Source organism: Mandrillus leucophaeus, unplaced genomic scaffold (genome assembly GCF_000951045.1).
Source record: "Mandrillus leucophaeus isolate KB7577 unplaced genomic scaffold, Mleu.le_1.0 Scaffold1347, whole genome shotgun sequence".
In the NCBI taxonomy this organism is placed as follows: Eukaryota; Metazoa; Chordata; class Mammalia; order Primates; family Cercopithecidae; genus Mandrillus; species Mandrillus leucophaeus.
Window position 1 is genome coordinate 76,228 of NW_012101307.1, and position 11,519 is coordinate 87,746.

An 11,519-nucleotide genomic window follows, 5' to 3' on the forward strand; every position below is an offset into this window, starting at 1 on the left:
CAGTAATCTTTCATAAGTACTGTTTTTATCATGTCTTTTTAATGCTTAAGAATGTACAATGACTCGGCCGGGCATGGTGGCTCATGCCTGTAATCCCCGCACTTTGAGAGGCCGAGGTGGGTGGATCATGAGGTCAGGAGATCGAGACCATCCTGGCTAACATGGTGAAACCCCATCTCTACTAAAAGTACAAAAAATTAGCCGGGCGTGGTGGCAGGCGCCTGTAGTCCCAGCTACTCGGGAGGCTGAGGCAGGAGAATGGCATGAACCCAGGAGGCGGAGCTTGCAGTGAGCCGAGAGTGTGCCACTGCACTCCAGCCTGGGCGACAGAGCAAAACTCCGTTTCAAAAAAAAAAGGAATGTACAATGACTCTTGATTAGACCATGCTTCTCGACCAGGTATGCATATCTATCAGTGACATATCAAACAACTTCCTGGAACTTCCATATTATTTGATATTAAATAATTTAAAGCATTTTATATTTAAAATATGATTATCTTGTATTACAAAATGCAAAATTTGCAAAACCTGTTAAGATAAACCACACACTTCAAAAAGAGGTTAAGCTTACTAAAGGCATCCACCCTCGGACTTTTCAGGATAATGTGTTTATTTTACGCCTTCAGAATGCTTTGGTGGAAAAGCTGAGAACAATATTTCTATCTCAAACATACTTAGCCAGTATTAGCTCCTGTCTCTACCAATACTTTCCCTTTTCTCTTCCCTACAAAAGAAGTAATTGAAATATTGTCATCTTCCCTGTGTTCTTCCTCATTTGGCATCTATCACTTTCCATTTTACTTATTTATTTGTCTGTATCACAAGTGTCTGGGCATTATTTTCACAACTGAATTGTAGATTCCTCAAAAATAATACTCTATATTAATTTTTTTAATGTATGCCTCCAGAGAACTTAACACAGTGCTAGTAGTTGTCTTAGTTGTCTTGCAACAGATAATTTGATAAACAAACTTGAAAATTTGTCCAAGAGAGAATTCAAATGCTATAATCTTCCATTTTATTTTTAAAATAAGTTCAAAAATTCAGAAAGGTATAAATTAAGTCTGTCTTCCACCACTATCCCCCAACCACTAGTTCTCCTCCCAGAGGTATATCTGTTTTAGTTTGTAATCAGGAATGATCAAGGAAAATTATGTGGCCTCTAAAGCAGGCTGATAAAGTTTTGCATATATCGAAAAGGGCAAGGGGTGGAAATGACTAGGAAGCAGATTTCAGCTTAGTATAAAAGAGTCTCTACCTTTGAAATTTGATGCCCTATACTAAATGTAGGAGGCTGAAAAACAATATACTACTAAGCATCAAGTTGCTGAGACTGCACTGGTCTTCTGAATACAAATATTATCATTGACTAGTGGTTAAGTGTGGTAATGATAAGTGTTCATAATCTTATTTTGAGATATGAGATCCATTCCATATATGAAAGGAGAGCCAAACAAACAAACCAAAAAAAAGGAAACAAATAAAAAAGGAAATAAAATTTCCCGTGTGATAGTTTGCTGAGATAAAGGCAGTGGTAGCATCAAGGGATGGTTTGAAGGAGCTTTGAATAGTCTCCATAATATCATCAGTCCATCAGAGCCACTCTAAATAAACAGAATAAATTTTAAATGTGCTCAATGGGGTTCCAAGCTAAGGGCATTGGCCCAATGGTATCTGTATTAGTTCGTTTTCATGGTGTTGATAAAGACATACTCGAGACTGGGAAAAAAAAGAGGTTTAATTGGACTTGCAGTTCCACATGGCTGGGGAGGCCTCAGAATCATGGCGGGAGGCAAAAGACACTTCTTACATGGTGGCAGCAAGAGAAAAATAAGGAAGAAAGAATAGCAGAAACCCCTGATAAACCCATCAGATCTCATGAGACTTATTCACTATCATGAGAATAGCAGGGGAAAACTGGCCCTTATGATTCAATTACCTCCCCCTGGGTCCCTCCCACAACATGTGGAAATTCTGAGAGATACAATTCAAGTTGAGATTTGGGTGGGGGCGCAGCCAAACCACATCGGTATCCAAAATGGTGGGCTTACTAAACCTTAGGGGGCACATATAAAACAATTGGAGTGCAAGAAGAACGTATCAAAATTTGTATTTTCTTACCCTTAAAAATTGACAGGTAATATTGTATGTTTTATCATCTATAGCATGATGTTTCGAAGTATATATGCATTCTGGAATGGTTAAATCTAGCTAAATAACAAATGCATTACCTTATTATCATTTCTGTGGTGAGAGCGCTTAATATCCATTCTCTTTACAATTTTAATAAAGTGTATCATCATTAACTATACTCACCTTGCTATGCAATAGATCTCTTGAAATGTATTCCTCCTATCTGATAGATCTCTTGAAATGTATTCCTCCTATCTAACTATAATTATGCATCCTTTGACCAACATCTCCCCATCCCCCTCCCCACTAGCCACCCCAGCCTCTGGTAACTACCATTCTACTCTACTTGCATGAGATTAAATTTTTGGATTCCAAATATGAGTTAGATCATGCACTATTTGTCCTTCTGTGCCTGGCATATTTCACTTAACATAATGTCCTCCAGGTTCATCTGTGCTCTCACAAATGTCAGGATTTTGTTCTTTGTTATAGCTGAATAATATTATATTGTATATGTGTGTGTGTGTGTGTGTCACATTTCCTTTATTCATTCATTTGTTGATAGATATTTTAGGTTGGTTCCACATCTTGGCTATTGTGAATAATGCTGCACTAAACAGGGATGCAGATATCTTTTGGGCACATGATTTTATTTCCTTTGGATATATACCCAGAAGGGAGATTGCCAGATCATACGGTAGTTCTAATTTTAATTTTTTGAGGAACCTCCATACTGTTTTCCGTAAAGGCTATAACTAGTTTACATTCCCATCAACAGTGCATAAGGGTTCCCTTTTCTCCACACACTCACCAGCACTTACTGTCTTTTGTCTTTTTGATAATAGCCACTTTAACTTAAGTGAGATGACGTACTACTTTTTGTTTGTTTTCTTATAATGCATATAAAATTGTAGGATACCAGTACCTGTATATCACATACATGCACAAACATGCACACCTCAAGATACATGCTTAAAACTTTTTAATGAATGATATGCAAAGTATAGGACAACTCTTTTAACCAAATACTTGTTCCCCACCTTATCACCACCCCCAAGTTTCTTCTCTATAGAAATTTTGAAGGTTTCACTGGATCTAGGAGACTGTTGAGCACCTGATTGAGTTTTGTTAGGAATCAGAAACATCAGTGTTTGATAATAAGGAATATATGACAGCTTCTCCCAACATAGGTGGAAAGGAAGGTTGTATCAAGCACCTACTAGGTGGTAGGTGTATGTTTCATCTCATTGACTCATTTCTGTTTAAGAGCACAAAGGCCAAGGTAGATGTTCTCACATCTGGACTAATCCTATAATTTGATTTTAGGACAGCCAGGAGCTATTCAGTGAGTTCAATTCAACACACACACACGTTGAAACTAACTTTTCAGCAGACCCTGTCCTGGTAGCTGGAGATAGAGATGAATCATACCCAAACCATATCCTACAGACACTCTCATTCTAGTGGTATCAGAACTCTCCATACTACTCTTACTTTAAAGGCATTTCTGTTCCCTGCTATGCAAAATAATAAAATAAAATGTTATTCTCTTCCTTCCATACAAATACACTTCCTTCATCTTTGTTTTTTTCTTTATTTTTCTATCTTGCTGCCACTTCTTTAGGTTGGACAAACTGGGAATTCTGAAAATGATTAAAGAGGCACATATATTTTTAGCTCACACTGCTCCCTTTCTTTGCTTTTAGTGAAAGTTGACCCCACCTCCATGTCTCCACTGGAGATTCCAAGTGACAGTGAGGAGAGTACAATTGAGAGTGGATCCTCAGCCTTACAGAGTCTGCAGGGACTACAGCAAGAGTGAGTACTTTTTGTCTTCAAGTCTGTCTTTGTGTATGTGTGTGTGTGTGTATGTGTGTACATTTGCACATACGTATAGGTGGAACCAATGATCAGACACAAGAGTAAGAATTTGAGGACAAGAAATGTAGGGAGACTACCTTTCCTGTGAAAGTATACAAGTTTGTGTGCATACATGTGCATGTACATGCATGTTATGGTAGAGCTATGTTCTAACTGTAAATCATCAATTTTTCTTTTGAAAAATCTTCAAATTTCCCACAAAGTGTAGTTGTGTATTGTTTCTCTCTGTAAGTTTAAAACAGCTTTGTCTTTCAATATCAGAACTAATTGGAAGTAGTTGGCTTGTGTTTAGCAACAACTGTTGTATGAAAATCAAATTTCTTTAAGCAGGAGAATGAAACTTATTGAAGTGAAATGCTCACACTATTTGGAAACACAACCACTGAAGGAAACACTACCACCTCGCATGCTTTCTCTGAGCACCTACTGAGAGACCTGTACCTACTGAGCAGAAAGGCCTAGTTGACAGAATTTTTTTTACTATTCCAATTATTTCTTTTTGGGGGGACCTAGCATTAAATTCGCATAAATTAAAAGCAGATATGAGGTGGCACCAATGAATGTAAATTCATTTTTTTAAGCCTTCACTGTAAAGTCACTGTTTGGCTTTATCTCTATTTCTTTGATCAGACCAGCAGCAATGGCCCAAATGCAGGGAGAAGAGTCGCTTGACTTGAAGAGAAGACGGATTCACCAATGTGACTTTGCAGGATGCAGCAAAGTGTACACCAAAAGCTCTCACCTGAAAGCTCACCGCAGAATCCATACAGGTCTGCCCACTCCCATCTCACCCCTAACACACACACACACACGAGAGAGAGAGAGAGAGAGAGAGGGGCAGCGAGAGAGAGAAAATTTCTGAGAGACAGAGAATGAAGTATTGAAACAAAGACTGATGCATTTATACTCGTGGGCACAGGCTCCATTCATGGTTTTTATCCCTATTTCTTGTCCCTGCTCTAAGGCAAATTTTATAAAACCAGCCTAGGAAAACACTAAACTAAATCTGGTGTCTTAATAGTCATCATTCTCAGTGAGCCCCTGTGGGTCTTTCTAATTGTGGAGTCAACACTTAAGCAAAGACTAAGGTATTACTCCCTTCCTTACTACCAGGGTCTCACAAGTTTTACTAAGCATGGAAAAGCACAAGAACGATTTAAACTATCTGAAATTAAAGCAGGCTTTAATCCACTAACCATTAACGTGTCTTTGTTCACATTTAAAAAAAAAAAAAGGGTGCACATAAATAAATAAAGCAGACCCGGTAGTGATCCTGTCAAACTGGACAGCACATACCTGATCTGAAGAAGGAGAGCTGCCACTCAAATCCAGCTCACTACAGTCAGCCATCAATATTCTTGGATTCCACATCCGTGGATTCAACCAACCACAGATCAAAAATATTTTTTAAAAAACAACAAAAATAATAATACAACAATAAAAAAATACAAATTTTAAAATACAGTATAACAACTACTTACATAGCATTACGTGGTATTAAGTAACATAAGTACATCTAGAGATGACTTAAAATATAGGAGAGAATGTGCATAGATTATATGCAAATGCTATGTTATTTTGTATCGGGGACTTGAGCATCCATGGATTTCATTATCCACCCAATGGGTGGGGTTAGGAATGTAGGTGGCTCTGAAATCAATCCCCCATGGATACTGAGGGACGACTGTATTAGTAAATTTCATTGTTAAAGAAAAGCAAAAAAAAAAATCCGGATTATGTGAAATGTCCTTGATTTTGAATGTTGGCATCTAGTTCAAAAATTTTTTATAACCCCAGGAATTCAAAGAAACCTGCCTAGAAGCCAGATGCAGTTTGTTGTTTATCATTTTGTGCCCTTTGCCTTGGAGACTCCTTCTCCATAGTGGTCTCCAAGCTCAGAATTGGGACTTAGACACTTTGGACAAGGAGGAAGCCCTCCTTTCTTGTAAACATCTGCTATGTTACATTTGCTATGTTAGAATTTGTGTAGAAGGACCCAGAGCCCTAGTTGTTGTGCCTAGAGACTATGAACAGGTGAGTGATTTCTAGACTGCATTATTCAAACATTCCCATGACACTATTATTATTTAGTGATGTATTTGTTTGCTTTTCTTCCATGGGAAATGGATGCTGACTATATGTATATTCCATATATTCCAAGTCTCCAATTAAGCTGCTGTGGGATCTGATAAGTCTTCCTACCTCTTTGATCTTAGGTTTCCTCAACTGTAAGATGAAGGGTTTGGACTAGGTGATCCCACTTGACTATTTTAATCTGGAACTCTATGGATTGAATTTCAATGTAACCTATTGTGTGGCTACCTTCTAGGAGTTCTTGGAAATTGCTTTATAATATGCTAAAAGTCTGGCTGTCTTTCCTATGTCACCTCTCGACTCTTAAACTGAGATAACAGATATAATTTACTTTTATTTACTTTTCAGATTTCAGTACTGTTTTTCTCCCTAGTGGTGTAAGCTTCCCATATGAAGGGAAAAAATGGCCCTAAAATATCGACAATTCTTAGCTTTGAGTGTTATAAGTGAATGCCTTATCTGATAAGAGATCATGACAGCCAGATGGCTGGTGGTTGAATGAAGACAACGGATGTCTACGTGAATCTCAGTACTTTTTTTTTTTTTTTTTTTTTTTTTTTTTTTTTTTGAGACAGAGTTTTGCTCTGTCACCCAGGCTGGAGTTTAGCCTGGTATAATCTCAGATCACTGCAACTTCCGCCTCCTGGATTCAAGTGACTCTTATGTCTCAGCCACCCAAGTAGCTGGGATTACAGGCATGTGCCACCTTGCCCAGCTAATTTTTCTGTTTTTAATAGAGATGGGGTTTCACCATGTTGGCCAGGCTGATTTCAAACTCCTGACTTCAAGTCATCTGCCTGCCTCGACCTCCCAGAGTGTTGGGATTACAGACATGAGTTACTGCCCCCAACCTCACTTTGTTTAGATTCAGAATTGTTCTTATTCTACTCAGGTTTTAAGACTGACCCATACCTTTGCCATGGGTATGTGACCATAGGAATGCTCACTTGAAGGCCTTTCACAGCAACATTTAATTTGCCCCAACTGCTTGACTTACAATAGGCTTAGTTGCTTTAGGAAATAACGTGGCAATTGTGTAAGTACCCCCATCCCTGCAATATTGTAACGGGCTTTCTTTCCTCACTACAATTCATTCTCCACACAGTAACCAAAGGATTTTCATCTGTTTGCTTCTGTTTTGCTTTGTTTAAATATAAATAAGATTATATAACATCTACTTAAAATCTTCCAGGGACTTCCCGTCACACTCTGAATGAAATCCAAATAGAGTACCCTAAAAGGCCCTATAGGATCTTGCCTCTTATTAATTTTACTTCATGACATTTCTTATCCTTTAGATCTCAATTTGAATGTCTTCTGCCCAGAAAATTCTTCCCTAAACCTATCTTAAACAGTGTCCACTCCCAAATATCTGTATAAGAAAACCCTACTTAATTTCTTGATAGAGTTTTCTTTTCTTTCTTTTAAAAAGTTTAATAATACGTATTTTAACCCAATATATCACAAATATTATCACTTTACAACCTAATCAGTACGAATAATTATTTTTATTTTATTCTCATATTTTGTGGGTACATAGTAGGTTTATGTATTTGAGTTACATGAGATATTTTGATACAGGAAGACAATGTGTAATAGTCAAATCAGGGTAAAGGGGTGTATCTGTCCCCTCAAGCATGGGGCATTCTTTGTGTTACAAACCATCTAATTATACTCTTTTAGTTATTTTTAAATGTGCGATTAAATGATTTTTTTTTACTATAATGATGCTGTTGTGCTATCAAATGGTAGACCTTATTCATTCTTTCTATTTTTTGTACCCATTAACCATCCCCACTGCCCTCTGACCCACTGACATCCCACCATCCTTCCCTGCCTCTGGTAATCATCCTTTTTCCTCTGTCTACGTAAGTTCAATTATTTTAATTTTTAGTTATCACAAATAAGTGACGACATATGAAGTTTGTCATTCTGTGCCTGGCTTATTTCACTTAACATAATGACCTCCAGTTTTATCCATGTTGTTGCAATTGATAGGATCTCATTCTCCATGTGTGCCCTTTGCCTTGGAGACTCCTTCTCCATAGTGGTCTCCAAGCTCAGAATTGGGACTTAGATACCTTGGACAAGGAGGAAGCCCTCCTTTCTTGTAAACATCTGCTATGTTACATTTGCTGTGTTAGAATGTGTATAGAAGGACCCAGAGCCCTAGCTGTTTTGCCTAGAGGCTATGAACAGGTGAGTGACAATGTCTTTTCAGCTGTTTTGCCCATATGCACCACATTTTCTTTATCCATTCATCTGTCGATGGACACCAGTTACTTCCAAATTCTGGCTGTTGTGAATACTGCTGCAATAAACATGAGAGTGTAGATATCTTATTGATAGACTGATTTCCTTTCTTTTGGATATATAACCAGCAGTGAGATTACTGGATCTTATGATAGCTCTACTTTGTTTTCTGAGAAACCTCCAAATTGTTCTCTATAGTGATTGTACTAATTTACATTCCCACCAACAGTATATGAGGGTTCCCTTTTTTCCACATTCTCACCAGCATTTGTTATTACCTGTATTTTGGATAAAAGCCATTTTAACTGAGGTGAGGTGTTATCTCATTATAGTTTTGATTTACATTTCTCTGCTTATCAGTGATGTTAAGCACCTTTTCATATGCCTGTTTATCTTCTTTTGATAAATGTCTTTTTAGCTCTTTTGCCCATTTTTAAATTGGATTATTAGATTTTTCTCCTATAGAGTTTTTTGAACTCTTTGTATGTTCTGGTTATGAATCCCTTGTCCGATGGGTAGTTTGCAAATATTTTCTCCCATTCTGTGAGTTATCTCTTCACTTCGTTGATTATTTCCAGAAGATTTTTTAACTTTATGGCACCCCATTTGTCCATTTTTGCTTTGATTGCCTATGCTTGTGGGGTATTGCTCAACAAATCTTTGCCCAGTCCAATGTCCTGGAGAGTTTCCCCAATATTTTCTTGTAATAGTTTCAGATCTTAGACAGAAGCCTTTAATCCACTTTGATTTGATGTTTGCATATGGTGAGATATAGGGCTCTAGTTTATTCTTTTACCTATGATATCCAGTTTTCCCAGCACCCTTTATTGAAGAGACAGTCCATTCCCCAATGTATGTTCTCAGCACCTGTGTCTGAAATGAGTTCACTATAAATGCATAGATTTATCTCAGGGTTCTCTATTCTGTTCCACTGATCTGTGTGTCTGTTGTATGCCAGCACCACACTATTGTGATTACTATACCTCTATAGTATAATGTAAAGTCACATAATGTGATTCCTTCAGTTTTATTATTTTTGCTTAAGATAGCTTTGGTTATTCTGGGTTTATGTGGTTCCATATAAATTTTAGGATTGCTTTTTCCATTTATGCAGAAGAATGTCATTAATATTTTGATAGAGATTACATTAAAATTGTAGATTGCTTTGAGTAGTACAAACATTTTAACAAAATGTGTTCTTCCACTCTATGAACATGGAATATCTTTCCTTTTGTTTGTGCTTCAGTTTCTATCCTCATTGTTTTATAATATATATTGTAGAGATCATTTCTTTTCTTGTTTGTGTTAATTCCTAGGTATTTCATTTTATTTGGAGCCATCGTAAATGAGATTATTTCTTGATTTCTTTTTCAGAATGTTCACGTGTTGACATATAGAAATGTTTTAGATTTTGTATGTCAGTTTTTTATCCTATAACTTTACTAAATTTTTTTTTTTTGTCAATTCTAATAGCTCTTTTTCTGGAGGCTTGAGGTTTTTCCAAATATAAGATTATCTCTTCTGCAAACAAGGATAATTTGTCTTTTTCCTTTCAAATTTGGATGATCTTTAATTCTTTTCTCATCTGACTCCTGTAGGTAGGACGTCCTGTACTACATTGAATAAAGGTGAAATTGGGCATCTTTGTCATGTTCCCAACCTTAGAGGAAAGTATTTCAGTATTTCCCCTTCTAGTATGATACTTATGGGTCAGCAATTAATGACTTTTATTATGTTGAAGTGTGTTTCTCCTATACCCAGTCTTCTGAGGATTTTTATTAGGAAAAGATGTTGAATTTTATCAAATACTTTTTCAGCATCAATTGAAATGACCATATGATTTTTATCTTTCATTCTGTTGATATGATGTATCACATTAATTGATTTGCATATGCTGAACCATCCCCACATCTGTGGGATAAATCCCATTTGGCCATGATGAATTATCTTTTTAATGTGTTGCTAGAATTTTGTTGAGGATTTTTGCATCAATATTCATCAGTGATATTGACCTATGGTTTTCATTTTTTCATGTGTCTTTGTCTGGTTTTGGTATCAGGGTAATACTGGCCTCATAGAATGAGTTTGGAAGTACTTCTTCTTGTTCTATTTTTCAAAATAGTTTCAGTAGAATGGATATGAGCTAATCTTACATATTTGTTAGAATTTGACAGTGAAGCCATCAGGTCCTGGGCTTTCTTTCCTGGGAGACTTTCCCACCGCCCCCACCACCTCCCACCCGCCACCCCTCCGAGACCGAGTCTCACTCTGTTGTCCAGGCTGGAGTGCAGTGGCATGATCTCAGCTCACTGCAACCTCCACCTTCTGGGAGAGTTTTAATTATGGCTTTTGTCTCATTACTTGTTGATTAGTCTGTTCAGGTTTGGGATTTCTTCCTGATTCTGTGTTTTTCCTTGTCCTTAATATTACCAGTGAGTTGTGTACCTTCAGATGATTTCTTATTGCTCATTAATGTCCTTTTCTTTCTGATTGAAGTACTCCCTTTAGCATTTCTTATAGGATGAATCTGGTATTGATGAAATCCCTCTGCTTTTGCTCATCTGGAAAAGTCTTTGTTTCTCCTTCATGTTTGAAGGATATTTTCACCGGATATGCTATTCTAGGGCAAAAGTTTATTTTTCCTTCAGCATCTTAAATATGTCGTGCCACTCTCTACTGGCCTTTAAGGTTTCTACTAAAAAGTCTTGTCAAAGGTATTGAAACTCCAGTGTATGTTATTTCTTTCTTTTCTTTTGCTTCTTTTAGAATCCTTTCTTTATCCTTGACCTTTGGGTGTTTAATTATTAAATGCTTTGAATGGTCTTTGGGTTAAATTTGCCTGGTGTTCTTTATCCTTCTTGTACTTGGATATTGATATCTTTCCCTAGGTTGGGAAGTTCCGTGTTATTATCCCTTTGAATACTTCTACCTCTATCTCATTATCTACTTGCTCTTTAAGGCTGATAACTCTTAGATTTGCCTTTTTGAGGCTATTTTGTAGATACTATAGTTGTTGCTTCATTGATTTTTATTCTTTTTTTATTATTATACTTTAACTTCTAGGGTACATGTGCACAACGTGCAGGTTTGTTACATATGTATACTTGTGCCGTGTTGGTGTGCTGCACCCATCAACTCGTCAGCACCCATCAACTC

At 37.0% G+C, this 11,519-nt stretch overlaps 1 protein-coding gene across 3 annotated transcripts in view; it reads left to right on the forward strand.

Moving 5' to 3' along the window:
* KLF8 (Kruppel-like factor 8) overlaps nucleotides 1-11,519 on the forward strand; it is a 50,393-nt gene that overhangs the window by 24,840 nt on the left and 14,034 nt on the right. For 2 of the 3 annotated variants that reach the window (XM_011973135.1, XM_011973134.1), the window contains one exon: nucleotides 3,842-3,953. In XM_011973135.1, coding sequence (XP_011828525.1) covers nucleotides 3,842-3,953 — 112 coding nt within the window. Of the gene's footprint in view, nucleotides 1-3,841; nucleotides 3,954-4,646; nucleotides 4,787-11,519 lie in introns of all 3 variants that reach the window. The other variant, XM_011973133.1, reaches the window with a different exon arrangement.